Consider the following 24,879-nt stretch of genomic DNA (forward strand, 5'->3'; position numbering starts at 1 on the left):
CACGGTTATTTTTTTTAGATTCGAGTGTTCGATGCTCTACTTTAACAATTTAATTAATTTCATTTGGCAAAAATGGACGGTATTGTCTACATTGTTGTCTCAATCCTCGATTAATCTTCAATACTTGATGGAGGTTTCTGTTATGACAATGGATCTTTCTGTAAAATAAAAATTTGTTACATCGATTCCAAGGAACAGTGATTAAATGAAAATCTATTTTTCCTTTTAATAACTCTGAAAATAATGTGACAATGTTCGTTAAATTCTTCTGATATCTTCACCGCTCGGTACTTCGTTGATCCATTTTTGCCATAAATTCATAAAATCCGCAGCCTAGTTTACGAATTTGATAAATTAATCCGAAGATCTTTTTAAACAGTAGGTACATTCGAATGTTGCAATGTAAATGACGAAACGACATGTTGTTCATTGAGAAATCGCTGGGAACGTAGGTTTACTCATTCCGCGACTGAAACCGAAGAGCAATGTGTATATTCAAAATGGCGGTATCCAAGGTATTCGTTGAAAACTGGCGGTCGGAGAGGTTTTCAGAAGCACTCGAGGCAGATTGTGGACTCATTTTGTATTACAGACCGCTGTATGAATTACTGCTATTTATTGATCCGTGATTTGAGCTTTCAAGAAGACCTTTGGACCGTCTTCTCTCGATATTTCCGCAACGCTCGGAAGTCGATGGAAACCGTGCTTTACACAGCCCGTAATAAGTAGCACAAGTTCGATAATACGGTAGCCAGTGATGAATACTATGCTATACCTGTATGTAACAAACCAGAGGATTCTCCTGTTATTGTCTTCTACATATTATTATCGAGTGTAACATTCGCGCGGTCCTCTGCAGAGCAGTTTTTAATCTAAGTCGATGCAGTCTCTACTTCAAATCCGTGATATTTATTCCGACACCAAGTTTCCAATAGTTTATGCAACGGTGACAATAGATTTTTCTTTTACATCGCGCGGTACACGATTCGATCGAATGGCAAAACACAAGGTGGAGTTTGATAAACAAAACGATAACACGAATACATTTTATGAAATTGTTCTCGAACTGTACATTTTTGTGATTTACAACAACACCGTGTTTTAATCTTGTAATCTGTAAACGATCCATTATCTTTTCTCAGTGGTTTTGTAAATGCGTTCAGTGAATTTCCAGATAAATTGTTTCTCGTGTTCTTTAAAAACTTCTGAATGTATAAACGACAGGGAAGACACATTGTACGTATAAATTATTGGGAGCACATACAAAATTGCCAATGTATTATAAAAGTTTAAGTACCGACAGCTTTTCTGCTAACTTTCGCGACAATTTAAAGGAAAGAGAGCAGTATTTAAACGCAAATCGGATTGTAGCAGAAACATTGCAAGCGGAACAATATCCATACTTCGTGATATTAATTATTTATCAAGAGTCTCGATCGACGTTTATAAAACAATTCGTTATTACTTTCGTTATAACGCGACGCTGCTAAATGTACAATTGCCGTTTATACAATATATATATATATGTTGTTGGTCGCAACGTTTTCTTTTTCTTTGGGTTTCCAATATAAAATTTTTAACAAATGATAACCGATAATAACGAAGTAGTAAAAATCCAGATCATATCGGAAGACCACTTGGCTACGTGAAGCGATCTCGACAGAAAAACCGTGGCAGTATAGATGCTCTTCTTACGCAAATCATTCGATCTCTTCTCTAGCGCTATTGGCAAACCGATGAGCACGGTCGCGCATAAAATGGCGGGTCTGGGTTAATCGTATTTTCGGGCGCTCCGGCGACAACGGAAAAACATTCGTATCGCTGACGAAAGGATTGGAAAAGAAAAACGAAACGGGTTCTTAGTCCTTTTAGCGGTGGCCCTCTCGTAACGTGAAATGCTTTTGTTGATTTCCCGATGAAGGCTAATTTACCATAGACATACCTGACCCCGTTTCTCTCTCAGCCTGCGTGTTGGCAGAGTGCCGTTTTTATTGTAGTCATATATCTGCAGGATAAAAGCTGCAATAGGCAATTAAATTGAGCTTCGTCGTACTCCATAACCATTGAATTATGCGTTTCTCGAAAATTCGTTGGGCATTTGCCCCCATCCGCGCTCGGTTTATCGCGCTCAAGGGACTTTGGATATCGGGGAAACGCTAAAAAAACTTCGCCCGTTGCGACACCTATGGGGTAAATTCGCGACTCTCGGGCATATTATAATTTTTGCTAACAAATTTTCACGCACGTTCATCGAAATTCCAAATGTGGAGAAATTGATCTTAATTTCTAGATTTTAGATCGCAACGCATTTTCCATCAAATCTGATTCTTTATTTCCTGTCTGGAACAGATATCGAATGTTTATCTATCCGATATCTTTGATTTATATATATTATAACATTTAAGAGCGCAAATACTGCTCTAATTAATTAGGGTATTATCGAGTTACGATTTTGTTTTCTGCAGCGACTTAGTTCGAATAATTTGACACGAATTTAAAATTGGCTGGAGCTGTTCTGAACTATAAAACAATACACGGTATAATATTGGTTGAAATTCTTTAGAGAAATGAATAGCTTGCGATAATTAAAAATTTCTTCATTCTGTATGTCCAGAACGTCTTGCGCAGGAGAAACCTTTTTGCAATTTATTTCCAGTCCGGAGAACTGCAGTTCTCATTACGATGCATAAGAAACAATAACTTGAGGATACAATGTCACGCTTCTTGTAATTTCCTCATGGTTCCTTCGACTTTTGCATCCGCATAAAAATGTGTAAAAATTTCTCCAACTTAAAATTGAATCATTTTTTGTTCTTAGATATTGCAAGATATCGATTATATACATTAAATATTACAAAAAGTTGTAACAATTAAGTTATATAATATTTAAGTTGCAAAACAAAATTTCTTGATTTGTCGGTGTGGAAGCAGGAGAAATGATATTCTTGAATTATATTCGTGTGCGATAACGTTTATCGTAAAGGTGTCATCGGTCTTCGCAGATCGGTTACGATCTATTTGTCTCGATTCGATATTATGCATAACAGTTCGCGGAATTAATAGTTTAATTAGGTGGCAGAAGCTTATAGTAGAGCCACTCCGTTCCAATCCCACCATGCTCGTAGCATGACCTCAATCCCAATAGGCTTACCAGAGCGTTTACCGTCGCCGGTTAAACTAAAGTCTTCGTCGCGAAACTTTTTATACCGCCTTTACACCACTCGTTCGTTCACAGCGCCGTCGGATCTGTTCATAACAAATCACTTTCGTCGCTTCTATCGCAGTTTTCCCCAATCCGGAAATAACAAAGGCGCAACTGCTGGAAACTACGGTGCCTCCTAGCATCGCGGTGTTCATTTTTAAATCATTCGTCGGGATGCCGGGATTTAGAGCGAGTACGTTATACCGTTTACGGACTGTAATCTCTGCTAAAGAAAGAAAAAACACCGACTGCAGAACTCGCTGCAGATATTTAACGTCGCTTTTTAGACTGTTCGATAATTCGATTCGCTTGAATACTGTTAAAACGAATTTCGCTGGTGCTCGAGTATCGTCCGCGCGATTAAATTGAATTTCCAAGCGATTATCATGTCTAATAGCAACACGATGCATTGCAGGGCACTGATCAATGAGTTTGGGCGGTGCTGCAGTGGCAGAAAATTAACGCGTCGACGAGAACGCGTTGCGATACGCTGGCAAAAATCACGACTCTCCCGATTGTAATTATCATTAGCAAGGAATACATCGTTTATTCGTTTAGCTGGTCGACGATTCAGTCCTCGTTTAAGCGAATTCTGCAAAGATAATGCTTGATCTCATCATAAAATGCGATCGCAATGATTCTAATTCTGTTTTTAGCATTATCTCTTCTCTTTTTAGCATTAACTCTTCTCTTTTCAGCATTCTCTTTTCTCTTTAACTAGCAGAGTGAATCTAGATATCTTTGTTCCTGCTCTGTGCAAATTCCCGTTTCCATTTCAATATTTTTCTCCAATATTTCCTCTCGCAGGTTTTATTAGATTCGTGAAAGAGACGTTCGATAGCACGCAAAAGTTTCAAAGTCGATAGAATATCGTTTGACGATGATTCGAAGCGTTTTCGTGGATGCTCGTTGGTAAATGTTAATCTCGGCAAAGATTCGCCTTTGTGAATGTGAGATTACTATTGCTTTGACACTAAATCCTTGTTAGCGTGCGATGATACGTCGAGTTTTGGTGCTCTTCGAGGTATAGCCATCAGAATCTTCAACGGCTGAAGCGAACTTCGTATTAGCTGAAGTATATGTAATCTGCTGAAGTTTGTTGGTCCTCCAGCAACGTTCATCAAGGTCTTCGATAAATCATCATATCTGGGCGTCGTATTAAATATAGCCTCTCGTGTCTGGTTACTCCTCGCACTATGCTCAGCGTGATCTTCGATTACTTTACTTCAGATTAACGCGAACGTAGTCTATCGAAGTCTGTCAATCTTCGGATGATGTTTATCGGGGATTTTTATCAATGAACATTTTTAGAATGACGTACAATGTAATATGACGTATATGCAATAAATATCCAATAGTTTCCAGTTTATCGACAAATAGTAATCACCGGACATCCTCTTTTAATATCATTGTTGGAAGTAGATTGTCAATTATTAATTAAAAGAGAAAAGACAGTTGATATAACTAATATTAACACGTATGATTTTATAATGACATAAAGCATCGTTGGCCATGGATTGTGTTCTAGTGAACAATAGTATATTAATATATTATCTATCGTACGATAGTTTCTCAATTTTACAAAATCTATAATTTATGGTTAAAGAACTCCATGAATTTTTCAGTGGTAATAGCAACTTTATTCATGTACCAGTAAGATACTAAAGTAAGATAAATAAATTCTCTCTTGGTATACTACAATAATTTAAAGTTTTATTAATCTTAGATTTTCAGTGGATAAAGCGTTACCATATTTGATGTATTTCGGAATTGTTGATACAAACTCATCGCAAAATTTGCTTCTTTCCAAATTCGAATACCTTTGTTATTTTATTTTTCATAAGTATAAGTTGTTTTGATATCAATAATAATAAAAAAGAGCTCCACTTCCAACGATTACAATTTCGGTAATAATTGAAAATTTTGAAGATTCATAACCTAGATTTTAAATAATACATTTCTGTCGGTAAATCAACCGGAATTTTCCACTTCAGATGTTTCTTTCTTTTGTAATAATAACGAACGCTGTTCCAAAAAGCCAGTTTTGAAACAAACAAATATCTGCGACGAATTGTAACATTTTGGGTTAAAAATTGATTACAATTTCGCATGCGAACCTTTTATTGGAAAACTACAAATGAATGTCGCAGTGTGCATAGTATGAACATGGAAGCAGTTTTATGGAATTTGAAAAAAAACCGATAAATAAACATACATTCACTGACTAGATTTATCAATAAGAGAAATTTATGGTATTTTTAAAAAAAACCGTGAATAAACATACATTCATTTATCAAATTGTCAACAGAAAAAACAGTGGTTACTAAAATATTATGTAAACTTTAACTTGACATTTCCCAGAGATATCAGTACCATATTGAACGACAAACTTAAAAATAAGTATTAACATTTCTTCGAGAAAAAAGAAATTGCCCTTTAATATTGACTACTAAATTATAATCCTCGAACACCAGACTGGTGTAGTAGAACCTGAAACTGGAAAGTTAAAATTGATCAAAGTAATTAATTGATGTAACTTTATAAATTTCGTCCAAAAGGTTATACAAACTTTGTAAAATATAATAATTACGAAATTTATAAAAGAGCACACTAAGAAACGATAGCTTGATGCATTAAAAACATTAAGAGATCAAATTCACCTGAAATATATGGTTTTCGGCACTATACGGGTTAACAGCTTAATATACTATACTAATTTCATTAAATAATTTAATATACTATATTAATAATGTACTAAAGATGATTCGGTAGTTCAGGTGTTAAGGATTGAGAGCTTCTATTCGACATCGCGAGATTCATTCGATCGACCACAAATGGTGGTGTCCAGTTGTCTCGTGAGGTAATCCAGCAGATTGACTCGGGTATTTTCGTCCTTTTTCGACCAGATTAACTCGATTATGTGTCTATTCTGTTTCGCTGGCAATTAATCCTTCACTCTTACTTTTCGTGGTTTGCGTATGGCGCCGTGACGACGACGATAATTACTATGACTGTGGTTACGACTACTACAATGGCTACGAATACAATGAATAAGGGTACTATGATTATGAATGCTATGAATAAGGATACTAAGATTACGAATACTGTGAATAAGAATACTATGATTACGAGTACTATGAATGAGAATACTATGAATAAGAATACTATGATTACGAGTACTATGAATGAGAATACTATGAATAAGAATACTATGATTACGAATACTATGACTACGAAGACTATGACTGCGAATACTATAATTACGAATACTATGACTGCGACTACTATGATTACCAAGGCTATGACTACGAATACTATGATTACCAAGGCTATGACTACGAATACCATGATTACAGATACTATAAATACGAATACTATAATTACGGATACTATGACTACGAATACTATAATTACGGATACTATGACTATGAATACTATGATTGCGAATACTATAACTACGAATACTACGACTACGAATACTATGACTACTACGACTACGAATACAGTGACTACTATGACTACGGATACAGTAACTACCGTAATTACAATGACTACCACTATGACTACGACCACGACCACGACGACGACGACACCGATGCATAAGCGCGTGACCGAGTTCCGGCGGAATATGATCGACCGCGCGAAACTCGGTCAAAGACCACCGACACCCTTCCGCGGGCCGCCCCCTATATCGCATGCTCCGTGTAAATTTTTGTTGTCGTGAATATGCGTGAACACGCCGCGCTCTGTCGCCGCTGCGAGAGCCTCGAGGACCTGTTCCCCTAATCGCCGCAGGACATTCGATCCTCTAAGGAGCGAACCTACCCACTTTTATCCTCGGACTTCGACAACTTCGTTCCTCGCTGAAAGAAACCCTCGATATCGGTGCGAATTGTTTCTGATCGCGACTCTATTCTAGAGAGTGAAGGAGAGCAAGAGGGAGAGAGAGAGAGAGAGAGAGAGAGAGAGAGAGTGTGAGAGAGAAAGAGAGAGAGAGAAGGAGAGGGATAGAGCAAGACAGAATCGATCCTGGAGCTTTTAATATCTAAAACCTTCGGTGAAAGATAAAACAGAATAATTTGTTTAACAAGTCTACGTGTATCTCTGCTACATATAAAAACAGTTTTGTTAATAAATTATAATAAAAATTGTTTATCAAGTATATTGAAAGTAATTCGAGTTAATAAATTGTGTCAGTCATATGTGACACTCGTGGCGCCGAAAGTGTTAATGTATTCGAAAACTCGGGGTCTCGCTTTCGACTAATGTAAATTTCTGTCTGGTATTGTTGCAGATAAGTATCGATCGACTTGGAAATCAGACTATGTTATTTCGGATAACGGATTGATCGCACCCGTCGCTTCATTCACACGTGAGTATAACGACGTTGTATTTTATCCAGCTGGCCTCTCTTAGCGTTCTGTTATTATCGTTATTGTTGTTGTTGCTGTTGTTTTTATTGTTCGACTGCGGATTTTCGGTATTTACGGCGAACACGATCCAGGAAAGTTCAGCCCTGGATTGGTAAAGTTTAACGAAGCTTCTTTGTATTCGGCACGTTCTTGGACATGCATTGATAAATAGACTGCGGGTCCTCATGCAAATATGAATGTTTTCGCTCTGATTTATGAAAAGTCCGTAGAAATTTTGTAAGGACTTCAAACGCCTTGCCCGCCGACGATGACTTGGCGGTCTTTTAATAGACCCGGCGTAGTCTTGGCACGTTCGATAAATGGGTTTATTTCGGTGGCTGCTTTTCGCGGCTAGAAAATTTTATTGCACGCGGCTCATCTGTCCTTTTATGGCCTATGGAAATGCGGCGTATTGTTTGAACGCGTGACAATCGCTGGCCGGCGGGATTAATCGATTTTTCAATGGCGGCAACGATTTATTCTTGCGCCAACGAGCCGAGTAAAGTAACGCGGTTAAATCGTTTCGGAACGTTATTTCGATCGAAACCGAAGCCGTCGAGAAATTTATAATTTGTCCGCGATGCGCTCGGATTTACGAGATGTTCACTTTTGTTACATGCCAATAGAGATCTCCTATACCGCATACGCATAAAATCCGCACTCGATCGATAAACAGACGTTCGTACAATTCCAGTAATTTAAGTAGATTAGTTCATAAAAATCGATATACGCCTAATTATTGTTCAGTGTCTTTAATACATCGTAGAAAAGTTGATTTCAGAAAGAGTTGTTACACAGTTCGTTCACGATTAATACTTTCACACATATTTCACCGCTTCGAATAGGGTTTTTTTTTCCAGTTATTATTAGACTGCGAATTTTTATGGAAACAAAAACTTTCTCCACGAATTAAAACAAACGGGAAACAAAGTAGAAATTTTGTTCTTTGTTTAATAAGTATGGTGCACGCGTAATCTTAAAATCCTTCGAATGCGTGTTTCAAATTTAATCGACCTATATTTATCGTGTATCCATGAAATACGCAGTCTAGTTATTATCGACGGCCGGAGGTATTTCAATTTTCCGTATCTGCATTAATACAATTTACCCTTATTTCATTTTCCAATTTACGTACACCAATTAACGCTATTATTTCGTGCCATTCGTTTACGGTAAACTTTTTCGTATACGCGCCAGCGAAATCTGCATTAATAAAATTTCCTATTATTTCAATTTTCAATTTACGTTTACCAATTAACGCTATTATTTCGTGCCGTTCGTTTAGGGTAAACTTTTTGGTATACGCGCTAGTGAAATCAGTATTAACCCTTAACGCTCGAGTGGCGTCTTATATCATTTCCAAAATAATTTTGATGTTATTAAAGACCCTTCTATTTAAAAGATTGTTAAAAGCGTAGCAGTTTTGTAATTCACTAGACTCAATTTCATGTTCATAAATTGTGTACTAAGTTACATAAAATGAAAACGCAGCTGGCTAATATAGCTATTTTAGATCTAGGTTTAAAATGTCCTGGAGTGGAAAGGGTTAGTCAAATTTCTTAATATTTCATTGTTCAATTTTCGTTCGACAATTAACGCTATAATTTTGCGGCATTCGTTTGCGGTGGATTTTTGATATGCGCGCTAGTGAAATGGAAACGCGTAACGCGATCATGTTTCGGGATCTATAGTATTCTCTTGCGGTGGAATGATTAGACAAAGAACACTTTATTTTGTTCGTCGGGTGGGCTTGAGATTCCCGAGGAGTTTCTAGCACGCGCTAGACATTTTCGAGCGGCGGGCTCGAGTAGGAAAGAATCTGTTGATGACCTAGATAGTTCGATTTCTCGAACAATTGCTAAGAAACGAGAAATCCTTACTCAAATCCCCCGGTCTAAGAAATCCGATCGTCTGATGCTTTTTGTTTCTCTGTGTTAGCGCGTCCCTGGGCGGTCCATTCATTTTTAATCAACAAAGGCTGATAAAGTGCTCCTTCCTTGCGCGATGCCGAGTGTTGACTGTTCAGCACGAAGGTCATCGAAGAATCGTGTGACACTTTCCCGATGAACCGTTTCAACTGACAATAGTTTTTTCTTCACGCATTAACATTGTCCGAGCTCGGAACAATATTTTAGTACACTGTTCAGAGAACACGAGCGATTAAACCCAATTATTGATTATCAGACTATGAATCTTAGCGCGCTTGTGATAGTTCGCTTTTGACACTCGGACGGTGAGGCTAGGGGTTGATCTACCCCGAGTATAAATATTGTTACTCTATCATTCAGTTTCTCGCAATTAATTGAAATTTTTATATGGTTCGTTAATGTCTACAGAAAAACTTATTACATTTAGTACTTTAATGATTCAATTGTAACCATACTAATTAATATTTTTGTTAAAAAAGCACTCCGTTAGAGTGTTGAACAGAATCGTTTGCAATAAGAAACAAACCTTATATAGAATTATAAAGAATATTTAGGGGAAAATTTAAAGATTCATCCTATTTTGTCTTTTCAAGGCTACAGATGAAAATGGAAATTTACATTTTCCAGGTACTATGTCCAAACATTCTTTAATTATTGTTTTATGTTTTTGTGAAAATATCGTGATTCTTTTTTCGAACACGGAGAACAAAATTATTTAGTTGTTTCTATATGTTTAACTAATTAAATTCGTCGTCTTAAATAATCGATGAGAGACCCACCTTTAAAAATAATAAATTTAACGCTTTCCGCACCTGGTAATTATAGCAATGTCGACATTCTTCATTCTACCGATGTGTAAATTAATAACTCTAACCCTTTCTCGATTGTTTTTCATTTCTAAGTCGAAAGCAGACAAGAACACACGCGAACAGTACCAAAAAAAATGTAGGAAGACATAAAGAATTCGAAAAACAAAATAGATCTGTATATTGAATATTTACAGAATGAAAAGAAGCATTTTTAATACGCGAATAGAATCTTTTCCACACCCTGTGTGTTTCAAGAAACGGTTTCAGTCTCAGAATTAATAGTTCCACCTATCAACAACCAGATTTAACCTCTTAGGCACGGCAGGATTTTGCGCGAATAAAGTTTTTCGTAACTATTAGGTCGTTCGGAAAGTCATTTCGTTTTTTTCTTGGTGGAAATGATACATAATAGATTACTAAACAAAATCTATTGTAAAGAATCAAACAAAATTTTTAGCAAACAAGACTTACTATATCAGTTGTCCAAATATGTAATGATTATGCAGCTTAAGCGTGAAGTTGGCTGTGAAAAAATTAAGTCTTTTCTTGGGAAAAACGAAATTACTTTCCGAACAACCCAATAAATTACCATTTTCTCTTAATATATATTTTTTCCGTATATCTATATATAGTATTAATAACATATATTCCCTTCTTAATATATCGTATATACACGCTTTCACTTTCATTGTTTGCTTTAATAAATAATAAAACAATTGAGTAAAGCACGAGCCATTCGCGAAAGCCACTATAGTGGCCCGTCGTGCCTAAAATGTTAATTACCACATTCTTCTCAGTAACACGTATACATACCTTTGTAATCCTGCATCTCAATATTTGCATATGAGTAGAGACTCCAATCTACAAAACGTAGTTGCGCTATTGACAGTAGAAGGAACCGGAAACGAGCGCTAATCACAGTTCGGCGAGTCTTTCCGCGCGGTGCTCGCTCCGCGAAAGTAACTACTGAAAAGTTGGCCACGTATCTTCGTCCAGCAACTTCTACTATCAAACGTAACTCCGGGGCAAAATAATATTCTGAAATCAACAAGTAGCATTTACCTAGGAAAGCCCGTAGAAAGTGCCAGTCCGCCAAGAAACCAGGGATTCCTTTGGGCCCCGACTAATTTGTTCGTTGGTTGTCCAGGTCGGACATGAAAAATCTTGGTTCGCGTTGGACGGTCCCCGACATAGCACGCACTGCCGCAGCGCGTTCGTCATTTCTCATCGCCATTTCGTCGGAACGAGATTCAGGTAGCAGCAGAAATAGTATCAGCAGCAGAAGCAGCAGCAGCAGCAGCATTGGCAGCGGCAGCAGCAGCGGCGGCGGCAGCAGCAGCAGCAGCAGCAGCAGCAGCAGAAGAAGGAACAGTAAAAGCAGCCGTAACAGCAGCATTAGCATCAAAAGCAGAAGAAACGTTAGAAGTAGCGGTAGTGGCAGCAACGGTATCGAAAGTATTGGCGGTGGTATTCGCGTGATCAAGGCCGTCACGGCGAACGACAGGAAAAGGGACACAAGGAGGGTCGGCAGATCGGTAATCGACGTGCTGCACGAAGCGCATTTATCCGTCCGATCGTACGTAACGGCGTCGTCGAATCGCATCGACGACGGCGCGACGCGTTCCGAATCGACGCCCAGGTACCGGCCTCTAGCCGGCAAGTCGTGCGGTTCCCAGCACCGGTCTCGTCCTCGCCAGCCGCAGCCGCAGCCACCGCAGCCGCAGCCACTGTATTACCCCCCCGCATCGTGGGACACGCGCACATTACACTTCAGAAACTGTTAGCACCGATCAAAAGTAAGTATCACTTCCGATTCGCCGGCGATACTTTAAAAAGTTCGGCCGCAGTTCACAACTTCGCATGATCTTTAGGAAAATTAGCACCTCTCGTGCATTCGCGGTCGACGGAATTAAATAAATTAATGGATCCCGTTAACGCGAACTTTCGTTTGTTTTCGAGCACAAGCGACTTTATATTCGTCGTATAAAACATGTTACATTTTTTTATTCTTTTATTTTTACTTCTGAATAAAAAGAATGTAATATATCTTATTAAATGCTACGTACTATGGTTTTAAGATCTATTCCATTTTTTAGTTTTTCATTCTGTCCATTTCTGAATAAAAAGAATATAATATATCTTATTAAACACTATATGCTATAGTTTCAAGATCTATTTCATTTTTTAGTTTCTCATTCTGCTCATTTCTGAATAAAACTACCATTATTAGTAACTATATATATTTCGTTTGTCAATGATTTTGATAACTACAATGGAACAATTGTTTCAAGTTCTTCAAATAATTCCACTCTTTTAAAAATACAAAAATTTTGCGGCACGTCTTTTTTTAAAAAACTCATTGCTCGGAATGTATCATATAAATTAACGTGAAACAACCGGCTGTTGAAAAGTGAAATTGCACTTTCGAAATTGTTGCAATCGTTTTTAGTTTTCGAGCAAGAAAAAAATGACATTAAAAACGGTCTCTTTGATACGACGTAACATTTCATTCAGGAACATAGATAATTGCGAAGGTAATCAAATGTTATTGTCGCGAAGATCCTCTGCGGACTCATCGTTTTTATCATATGTGGGTGGGTGGATTCCTCGAACTATTAGTCCAATTTCAACGCGCGCGTGGAAAATTCTGCAGTACTGTGAGTCATTTCTGTTCCACGTTATTATTATGTCGCGTGAAAATATTTTAACGTAGTAAAATCAAACCGCCGCGTGGACTTTTTCGTATTACTTTTAACATACATTTCGTATTACTTTAACATTGTGCCGTTCGAATGGCAACAAGATTAATAAATTGTTTGCGCTTAGTGAAAAATATTCGCGTATATTATCACAGAAATATAACATATCGCATATATTATCACAGAAATATATGGCATATACTATATATCGCATTTATTGTCACAGAAATATATCTCATATATTATCCCACTACTCTTAGATCATATGTAATTCATAACAATCAAATGCTGTCACCAAATTGAAGCTTTGTCGTACCTTTGAAACATTGATTGGTCTTTCTTATAATCAAAATTCTGCTTGAGAAAAAAAATCTGACAGGTCTCGTCCACGTCTAGTTTGCATCGTATCCGAAAAGAACAGATTCGACGATAGAATAACGAGAAAAGAATAACCCCGACGAAATGTGAAACATCGTTTTAAGAAGGGATTTTGCACAAGGAAGAAAGTTTTGGTGAACGCGCGCTCGTAAATGCTCCCGGGAAAGTTATTATTCCCGTTGGCAAACTTTGCGCGGCGTAATTTTTTCTTGAGAGATACAGACGCACCTGGTGTCGTTATACGTGTTAGGCGATGCAACAAGTTTGGATGGTAAGGACAAGAGTAATGCAATACTCATTCAACTATGATTCGGTAATGCACTTACGAAGTTCGGAACGTTTACGAGCGGAGAGACGGTTCGGTTATTGCGGTAATAGCTCCGAATGTTTGATCAAGAATTAAGCTTCGTTTAATCGACGTTTGGAAATCCACAAATTGAGATTTTATAGTGGAGTGAACGTGTGCCGGTTCTATTATGCCTTATGTTTGGTTAACCGACACTAATATTTCGGCAAAATCTTATTAGCTGATGTAAAATAATTTTCGGTGGCTTTTTTGCTTACAGACGCTTTATTATTGTGTTTATTATGTTAAAGAATTAATTCAATCTCTTCTTTAATTAATCAGCAGACTGTGGATTTTTATGCAAAATAAAAACTGTCTACATAAATCGCAAGAAATTGAAACTATATTTCTTTTTCCTTTTTTTAAATTTTAATGGACTATAAATCGTACAGCGACATTTTTATAATTCTTTTAATCTCTGTTAGTTTATTTATATATAATTCTTTTAAACTCTACTATCTTAAATTGAAACTACTCATTTTTGTCATAAATGCATAAAATTCGAAGTTTACTAATTAGAATTTATGATAACTGTACAAGAGATTCTCCAGACGCAAAATTATCGATTAATGTTGTCGTAGTTGATTGAATATTTATTGAATATAAAAATTCATTCTGTGATAAAGGTGTACGTTAAAGGCATTGAAAAATCTTCTTTCTTACAATCGTTGGTCGAAACTCGTGAAAAATTGCAATTGTCTCTTTTATTGTTTATAGCTCTCAGCAAGGTTCCGATAAAAAAATTCTTTCTAGCTTTAACGCTTTTATCTTTTTCGACATCCTAAGCAATCGCAACTTTCGCGAGAACTATTGTACTCATTGTGTAGTAAACTAGTGCCTCCAGTTCATCCAAAATAAAATTCGAATAGTTTCGGCCAATTTTGTGAAAGTTATGTCTTTTAGATGTTCGAATACTTGAGCGAGTAACTTTGTGTAGCCGTTCCTCAGTTATTTCGTTCTATCATCCGGGACAGAAGCTGAGAGCAGCTGGACTTAATAGATCCGTGGTCAAGGGACCCGTGAAACACAGCGTGTTAGTGAAAGTTGAATGTTCGATAAATCTCATGCATACGTGATGCGGTTTCTAGTTCTGCTTAAAAGCGTCCTCAGGAGCTGGACATTAGTTTTTCTATTCTCTGAATGTTTCACTTGTTCGGAAGGAAATTTAGTTGTTACAAGAAACAATAGACACCGCAGTGTTTCCTCAAACGATTCTCATATTTTTGATTATCAATTTTTGTGTAATTGACAGAATACACGCGGTCCAGTCTACAATTTATTCAGTTCCATGATTATTTTATATTCGATTTAAAATTACGACGAATTTTCGATTTAAAATTACGATAAATTTTCGATTTAAAATTACGATGAATTTTCGATTTCAAACTACGATGAATTTTCCATTTAAAATTACGATAAATTTTCGATATAAAACTACGACAAATTCGCTTCTAAGGCTATAAAATATCTCAGTGACGCACTTTGTTACTTTGTACAATTTAAGAAGCTTCAAAACACTGTCCGCCTTACGCAAATGAATTCGTTGCAAAGTAATTATAAGTTCTTATCGAGACAGCTTGCTGCTTGAATATAGCCATCACCAAACAATCTTTTTCAAGAATAATACTGTATCTTCCTTTTTCTTTTTGCAAAATCGCTGACCTACTTTTAGCTTGGTACATTTTCCTTGAAAAACACGTTTCCAAGATATGTTGGTTTTTCTGAAAATTGTACGCTTTCCAACAAAAGCTTTCGCAACTCGTGAAGACTTGATTAGAAAAATGTTTGTAGCGAAAAAAATTTTTTAATATTTTTCAAAGGCGCACAAACAAAAATGAAGTTTTCGTAAGCAAGATTGTTACGTTAAAAATCTCGAGCGACGTTTTAAAAAATACAGGTCTTAAATGTACTAAAGATTGATCTTTTTATAGTATCAATTTTTCGTTTTCTGTACATGAAATTCGCTCTCTTATAAATTAAATTCGCTCTCTTATAAATTAAATTCGCCCTCTTTTGAATTAAATTCTCCCTCTTACAAACTAAATTCAATCATTCGTAATAATGTCTAATAAAATTCGTATTTGGTCTAAAAATTTCTTTCTGTAAATGAGATTCGCTCTCTTATAAATTAAATTCACCCCGTTACAAACTAAATTCACTTATTTGTAATTATGTGTCATAAAATTCGTATTTAGCCTAGAAATTGATTAAAATGGACGTGATCTGTTAAAATATTGATTTCGAGTTGAAAACCTGCGTCACCGGATCGTGGATCTCATGCATTTGCAGCATAAATCGACGGAAGTAATGCAAGCCGACGGAGAACGCGACATAAATTATATAGAGATCTACATATCGATTATAAATAAAGGTCCAAATATCGTTAACTCTTATTTCACGAATCTCATGATTGCTGTATTTTCTTTCGCAGGAAGGTGGCTCAGCTGTGTGCAGCTTAGACAATGTCCGAAGATTCTGACTCTGTATCAGAGGAAGAAAGATTTTTGTTCCGTCCGTTCACGCGGGAGTCCCTGGCAGCGATCGAGGCTCGCATTGCCGAAGAACATGCCAAGCAGAAGGAGCTCGAGAAGAAGAGAGCGCAGAGCGAGGTAGGAAATGCGGGCGTATCTTCTTCCGCCTAAAATAGTGTAGCCATCATCGATTCGAGTGATCGTGGCTGGCTAGTAGGATTATATTTTAATTTCTGTTTTCAATTACCAGACGATTGTTTCGCTATGTTCTTATTTTCGTTTAATACGGCTCGACCGACCAAACACGTCCGTACGAAGACTCCGCCTTGTTTCCGACGTTATACCTCGGATCCGCGAACCACGAAAGCATAAACTCGAAACGAAACCTCGGGATTGAATCTAATCCCCCCAAATTTAATCCTAAAATTCAAATTCCAATCCAAAACTCAAGTTCGAGCGGGTTCTTCGAAAATGGCGCGTACGACGAGTGAAAGATTAACGAGGCTGCCGTTTCAAATGCAGGCGGACGAGTTTGGTCGATCGTCCTCGCACTCGTTTTTTTAGCATCCACCGAATCTCCCATACAACCACATGTCCTATAACGTGCATCCACGTACGTACATACCAGAAATGCGAAGAAACTCGACGACCGTTGACACTGTAACAGAACCGAGATATATTCCATTTCGTGTGTAACGAGACGATGGGCCGTGATTAGATTACGTTTTCTCTCTCCCCGCCTTGTCCTCACCCCCAACCCACCTGGCAAATTACGAACCGACATCGTGCGCGTTTCCAGTAAACGGAAGTCCCCCCACACACACAAGAAGACGCCAACGATTGTCGTAGGTGCTCGTGTGTTAACATCGATACCACAGGTTGTTCTACATTTTGCAGATATTTTTATTAGCGAGTCGTCCAACGTACAAAGCATCGCTACTAACAGTACGATGCATATGTTTCCACTGATCGTGACCAGTGCCCGAGCATCGATCAATGCCCGGACGTTGTCGAAAATTTCTTTCGATCGAAGAAGAAAATTCTATTCTACAGGCGAAACCGAGAAACCATAAGCGTCTGGTCGCCATGGATCGGGATTGATCGGTGTCGCGCGCACTGTTTCACTTGTGTTGTCCGTGACGCTCTCGATGGACATTTATTCTCTATATATTATATATATTATATATATATCTCCTGTTCTCTGTCCGTTTCATCTGTTTACCCCATAATTGTTTATCTTTTTTTGTGCGTAGCTGCAGTGCCGTTTTTTGCGAGATCTGTTACTTCATGTACACCAATCATATATACCTGTGATTATGAATTATTCGTCAAGCTGCGGTGTTCTGAACGTTAAACCCCCGTTGTAACAAACCGATTGTCGCTACCCGTCGCGTTAATTGTTTGCTTGAACTTTACTGCTGACGTAGTGATGATACATGCCTATCCTGTTGACGACTTTTGTACATCTACATCTGTCTCTCTTTCTATATTTATATCTGTCCATATATAAATATATATATATACGAACATCTATATATATATGTATGTATAACACGACTGTCGTCCAGAGTAATGTATTGTTTTTGTGTTACCAAAGATATGTTTCGCGTACGAGCTCGATGTCTGCAGTGTCACTATCTGTGCCTGTTTCTATACGTACATAAATACCGCTGTGTCCTGTACTTCTCTCTTACTGTCTCCCCCCTTCTCTCTCTTCTGCTCCTCCTCTCTTACTCTCTCTCTCTCTCTTTCTCTATGTATGTCTCTGTCTCCCTCTTTCTCTCTAGTTCCGCCGTGCTCTTCAATGTATAGCAAACCATCCTTACGCACGTACCACTGCATAGCCAAGGAGATGTACTACTGGCTCTGCACACGGGGTGTTCGTTTCTAATTCGAATCGTTGTACCCGACGTCGTCGTTCACGGTTAAAGCCAAAATCGAACGTCGCATGCGAGAATACGGATGCCACGTGGCGTTCGAGGAAATTTTACTGGAATAATACAGCGGGAGAAGTTAACGATTTCGTGGCGCTCGAGAGATTTAGGGCTCCTTTCAAAAAATAAGTAGGTCAAGCGATAGGGTGACACTCGGTCCGAACATCGTGGAAACTAATCTATTCATATTGTCTCGTTCATCGATTATTCCACATTCGGCGCCGTTCGAAATGCACGATTTCGTAATTTTATTTGACAATTATAATTGATCGCGGTGAGACTTATTTTTCGATTAATTTATGTTCGAGGCTAGCGAGGTACACGGCGTCAAATAAATTCTTCTTTGAACACAGATTTGTATTACCTGAAATTTTCTGTAAAATTTAATAAGATCGACAGGTAAACTATTATTAATAAATTCTTTTCGATATGTGCTGATAAAAAATCGAAAAACATCAATTTTCTCAACATTATCTAGTTCATTATAATCTTAGAATATTGTTCCAAGTATCGCGACAGTAACGATCAGAATAAAATTGACTCTTCAACATCTTTAACAAATTCAAAAAATCATGTTAATTGCAACAGTAATCAAGATACAGGTTTCTTATTCAATATAAAAATGATCGAACATTTTATAGAACGTTTAAAAAGGTTCTGCGTTATCAATTGCTATTTATATTTGTTTCTTATTTTTTATATATTTTTTTATATTATTTATATATTCGTTTCGATCAACTGATAATTTTCGTAATAACAAATGCGCACGACTGTGCCAATGTTTAGCCGATAAACTTTATGTATAGGCGTTCAATTAGCTACGAGGCAGAGTCTAGAGTAGTATCGGTCTCGAGCGGCGTCTGATCACAGACCATCATCTACCACTTGGACTCCAGCACCCATCGAGAAACTTCTTCCTCTACTTGCATATTCCGGTGCCTATTACGCAATACTTGTCGCATCGAGAGACCGTCTCGATTACATCGCGAAGTGCAGACGTCGCTATTTGGACCGGATCAGCCGCGCGCGCCTATCATTCCATTACATCCCGAGTTCTCGATTCAGTATTAATTAAGAAAGATCTCCTCGCTCAGCACAGCCGACGAGGGTAGCAAACTTTGCTATAACTAACTTTAACACGGCTTGACATAACTTTGCCTAGGGAAAGAGAGAGAAGGAAAAAGTCCCGTACTGTATCAATTCGATACTCTTCGACGTCCCACTATCTCCCTCATCCGCCACCCTTAACCTGCCTGGCCCACCTGCTTCGACATTTCTCCCCGTCGCGGACGTCCCGATATTAACATGTATTATACCATACATATACATACATAAATAGAATGTATATATTTATATATATATCTCTTTGTCTCCCCACTACGTGTCTCCCCCACTGTTCCCCTCTATTTCTCTCTATCTTCTGTAGCCTCTATCTCTGGAGCTTTTTGAATCGATCCTCTCTGGTTCCTTCCACTACCCCCTCCCCCCACCCACCCCTCCTCTCTCCACCTTCTGTCTCTCGGACACCTTATCACGTACCGCCTATTTACTGTTCCCACCGACTGCACATTATGGAAAACCTTATTTCTCTCTCGCAACTATATCCTCCACACTATACCGTATACTCCGACCACCATCGCATAAAAAATACACCACCCCCCCCCCTTTCCCTCTATTCTGTGTTGTTTCTGTGTGTAACGACTGTTTCTCCATTTCTCCAATTTCAGGGAGGTTTTGGACGGAAGAAAAAGAAAAAAGAAGTAAGACGTTACGTCACGCTAAGTAATAAACACACGTACACATATTACACGACATCTTGACATCTGTACTCTACCCATACACACGTCACACACGTACACGCATACGCGCCCAATCGTACACAAATTATATACACAATCACGTAATAATATACAGACATACATCCATGAACACGAACGTACATACACGCGCATACATATGTTACTTTTCTACATACATACATTGATACAATGAGAATACATATTTATTTACTTGCGCACAAAATGCATTCGCATACGCATACATATATACATCCACGTACATATAAATATACAGAAACATATTCACGTACATATGCATATACAGAAATATATCCACGCACATAAACATACACAGAAATATATACACATATAAAAAAATAAATTCAGGGACAAATAAACATACAGATACACTTACATATACTAACATTTACACGAAAACATATACACGCGTTACACGTACGTGCACACGTTACGCGAGCACCGTCTCTTTCTCTCCAACATTTATCGAACTCTCCACTCTCGATCGTGCACGATCAAAAAAAATAATTAACACGCGTCGATGCACACCGCCTCTTGTCACACGATTCTATTCATTAACATCTGGTCGTCGATCACCGTCGTCGATCGGAGCACACTGGCAGACGATACCCCGTGATATTCCCTCCATACACGCGACACGAGACTCTCAGGAACGCCACGGTGTACACATCGATTCGAATCCGATCGATTCGTATCCGATCGATTCGTTCGATTCGCCTTCGATTCAACCCTAATCCGATCGATACGGTTTCGATACCACTTTCAATTCTACGCGATCGATTCGATTCGATTCGCGTTGCACCCGTGTTAATATCTCTGCATCTCGAAATATTAATTAGACGATTCCAATAACGCGACGACGCCGTCGATGCTGCGTGCTCGACGATCGTTCGGAAAACGGTTCTCGGTGCCGCATATGCGGCAATACTGTCGTTGCAATCGGTATCGATTTCCATGCTCTTTTACCGTCAGATCTCTTCTTTCTTCTTGACGAATCGGAGAACAAAATTTTTAGAAAAATAAATCGTTGTCTTAGATATTGATTTTCTTTATCGTGATCAATAGACTGTATATCTTTTTTTGTGAAAAGAGCACGAGGAGAAAAACCGTGCTGTCAGGAGCAATGAAATAAGTATTTCAAAAAACAGATGTTATATAACAAAGTATTATTCGTTTTCGTCAATTTTTATTATATGGAAATAGCTTGCTAGTGTTTTTATAGTTTTCTGATGTTTCGACCATTTTCTGTTTTATCGTAGATTGTTCGATTGGTAGATTGTTTTGAAGATCGTTTCTTGATCTGACAAAATTATTTTTTTATTTCGCGTAAAAATTCGCTAATTGGTGATTGCAATGACTAGTAATTACTAAGTAATTATGTCAATTTTTACTCGCACACGTCGAATTACAAAAAGGAGATTTGAAGGAATTCCTTTGTTGGCTAAAAAATTATTCATTGCAGAAATAAAATAAACCGTTATTGTTAATATGTACGTTCTTTTGCTATTTGAAAATCTGCGTTGAAGATTCGCGATCTAATAATTATGTACTTGGTTTCACCGAAGTTTCGTTTACACTATTTAGTGTTAGAAACTGGTAAAATCTGCAGTCTAATGATAATGTTTCGTACGAAATGAATTATCAAACAATAAAGAAACATCGCTAAATTTGATTATGTTCTCTCGAGTCAATTTCGGCAAGAAGAACAGACATTCGTTCCAACGAGAAATCATGAAATTTTGTAAAATTGTTTCGTTTCTTTTACCCTGCATACATGGTTGCGTTACGATAGACAAAGAAAATGATCATTTCGAATATTTGATTGATATTTAATTGCACGAAAAATTTTAGAGGAAAATATTGTTCGATCAAGTTTACAAATCACGGTTTGTGGGAAAGAGGAAACGCCCAAATGTTAGACACTGCAATTACAATTTGAATACAATAATTATAATTTTGATGTCGTATAACTCAATATCTTTCCACGCTTGTATTCAGAGTTAAGAATTAAAATTTCGATTCAACTATGCAGGGAATGTTAATTTCTATAAACGCTATTTAATAAAGCGTTATTTCTAAAGCACCAACGAATCTTAACCCTTTGCACTCGAATGGTGACACTGGAGCACCACTAAAATTATTCCATTACGTTCGAAAATAATTTTTATAACAATAAAGTTTAGATTTATAAAGTTGTTGATCAGTAAAACTGTTGCTACGAGTCGTTAATAATCAATTTTGTACGGATAAAAGTGCACTTTATAGATACTAATCACTTTAGAAATACTATGCGCCAGGAAAATTATTTCGCATTTACACCTTAAATGGCTTCGAGTGCAAAGGGTTCAAACGTCATCGAAAATTTTCTGCCATCAAGAAATATTTCTATCGCGACGCTTCCACGGCATCGCAGGGACCACTCGCGTTACAAGAATCTGTATCTTCTAGCTTCCTGATTTCTCAATGCGGACTTGGAAAGCGATCTCGACTAATTCAGCAACGTCCTATCGAATGTTCCAAATCGAAACGTCATAGAATAAGATGCTACCACCACATTGCATTTATACAAAATTGTTTCTCTTCTGAAACGAAATTGATTTACCCCGAACCGCGCTACTGTCTGCGACAAAATTCCGTGAAACGGTCGAAGGTACGCGCCGGATCTGCAGAAATTCGGGCGATCTCGATCGGAGGCTACATCGTGGCCGAGAAGAAACACACAAGCTTGGTTCACGCGCGTCCAACTCGCGCGAACCGCGCCGAGCAGAGGAGGAGCAAAGAGCAGAGCCTAGCTCCCAGGAGCAACGATCACGAAACGAGTGGAGCCTGTGACCTTACCCGTTGCCCATCGGCGCCATCTTTTATGGCCCTTGCTCTTGGCCCTGCTAGCGAGCCTGCTCTCTTGGTCCTCGCGGTGCTCCGGTTGGACGTGCCCGCTTCACACACACATATGCCCACCCGACATCACCACAGGGTACCACCTAAACGTATACGCTTCTTATATTCTACCGCTGTCCACCTACACGAGGAGGATCCATTATTAGCAACACGATCCACGGCGGGCCGGCTTCTCGCAAAAATCGTGCGCGTGGAACGGAAAAACGCGACCGCCTTCGCTTCGAGACTCGAGAAAAATATATTAACTCCTTCGTCGCGACACGGAAATGCCGAAGAATTCTTTTGCTGATTTGTAGGTGTCGACGCTGAGAAATTAAGGTCGTTGCGCGATAGTAAGAAATGTCCTTGCGTATCAGCAGTTTTATTTTTCTGTTCGCATAATCTCGTTACCTACGGGATTAAAGTAGCGCCAGATTATTCAGTTAACGCGTATACTACAATTTCTGTCACGATTACGCCAATTAGAATTTCCACGAAGTTGATCATCTACTTGTTGTATCTTTTTGCTAAGATTAATGTAACATTATACGGTGATATGGAATCGATTGGAATAAATAAGAGCGTATAATTCACGCTTTTCTATCTAATCGATGTAAACGCATCAAAATCAGAAAGGTAGAAAAATCGACGTAGACTGGTGACTTCATAAAAAGAAAACAAAATTTCTTGATATTTGCTTTTTTGATATTTCTTGAAATTTCTTGAACGCTTTACCTTTGGCAATTTTGTTTGCATAATAGGAAATCGGTAAATCTTGCAGAACCGAAACCAGAGAAACGACTGAGTTTCGAAGCGAAGTCCAAAGCGAACTCCTAAGCGAATTGCTAAGCGAACGCCTACACGTTCCGCGTCCACGTTTTCCGCGAACAGTCGTCCCGCCGTGGGCGGTGACGTCGGAAATGGATCGTCCTGTACATCGTATACACTCCGTCGCAAGTGTCTTGACGTCTTACCGACACACGATCGTAAAGCGAGAACCCGCCTGTGTGCTTCCTCAAAAATTCTCGTATCTAGACGGTATTTCGAATCCACGTGTTCGATATACTCGCACTAAACACGTCGGACCGTGTATGCTTTTGTGTGTACTGGGTCAGGTAACTATCTCAAGTCTCGATGATAATTCGGCGATCGGACGGGACCGGATGTCGTCTCCGAACCGTAATCGTGATCGAGAGACGATGTCCGGTCGCGGCCGTTCGCTCCTGCGACGCACACACGCATTGGCATTGGCTTTGCTAAGCGAGTACGACCCTCGACGAGAAAACACGGACAAGCTGCTTGAAAAATAGTCGACTTTTTGTGTTCTTGGAAAAAAAAGTGGATGGCAGTTAAAGGAAAGGGGAATTCGAGTGATTGTGATTAGTTGAGATTTCCTTTTTAATTTATTTAACGACGCGTTAATGCCTGCGGAAGGTATTTTATCGAAGCGGTAAATGTAGCTGTTAAAAGGGTTATTTGAGTGTTTATTAATAGTTTATTAGGTTTAATAAACGCTAATAATATGTGCAGTGGAACTTTATCGAATAAATTGACGGTTATTTGTTTTATATAAATCGTAACTCTGAATATTCATAATTTCGTCGCGAAGTCTATATCTAACGTATAATTAAATTAAGAGATTTTATACAATTACTTCCTCTGTATGTAATTTTATAATTAGAACAATTTTATAAGAGGATGGTACTTCAAGGGAATTCGAGTGATTGTAATTAATTGATGTTCCTTTTTAATATATTTAACAGTCGCGCATCGTTCCTGGCAGAAGGTATTCAATCGAAAGGATTATTTGAGTGTTTATTAATAGTTTATTACATTTAGAGAGCACTAAGATTAGCCGTTTTATATTGCTCCATGTATACACATGTATACATGTTTTATGATTATAAAGATTTTTGTGATAACATGAGCAATGAAACTTTATCGAATAAATTGAACGTCACTTGTTTTATATAAATGATAACTCAGAATAAAAATAACTCTGAATA

The 24,879-nt window shown here is 38.1% G+C and overlaps 1 protein-coding gene across 26 annotated transcripts in view; it reads left to right on the forward strand.

Annotated features, from left to right (window-relative positions):
* The window catches only part of Para (sodium voltage-gated channel paralytic), a 94,808-nt gene that overhangs the window by 8,173 nt on the left and 61,756 nt on the right, over positions 1-24,879 (forward strand). For 17 of the 26 annotated variants that reach the window (XM_078192109.1, XM_078192101.1, XM_078192118.1 and 14 more), the window contains exons 2-5: positions 7,497-7,574; positions 11,499-12,147; positions 16,206-16,383; positions 19,907-19,939. In XM_078192109.1, the coding sequence (XP_078048235.1) occupies positions 16,237-16,383; positions 19,907-19,939 (180 nt within the window). In that variant the 5' untranslated portion in view covers positions 7,497-7,574; positions 11,499-12,147; positions 16,206-16,236. The remainder of the gene's footprint in view (positions 1-7,496; positions 7,575-11,498; positions 12,148-16,205; positions 16,384-19,906; positions 19,940-24,879) is intronic. The other 9 variants (XM_078192325.1, XM_078192145.1, XM_078192213.1 and 6 more) reach the window with 1 other exon arrangement.

This window comes from Augochlora pura, chromosome 2 (assembly GCF_028453695.1).
Source record: "Augochlora pura isolate Apur16 chromosome 2, APUR_v2.2.1, whole genome shotgun sequence".
Lineage (NCBI taxonomy): Eukaryota > Metazoa > Arthropoda > Insecta > Hymenoptera > Halictidae > Augochlora > Augochlora pura.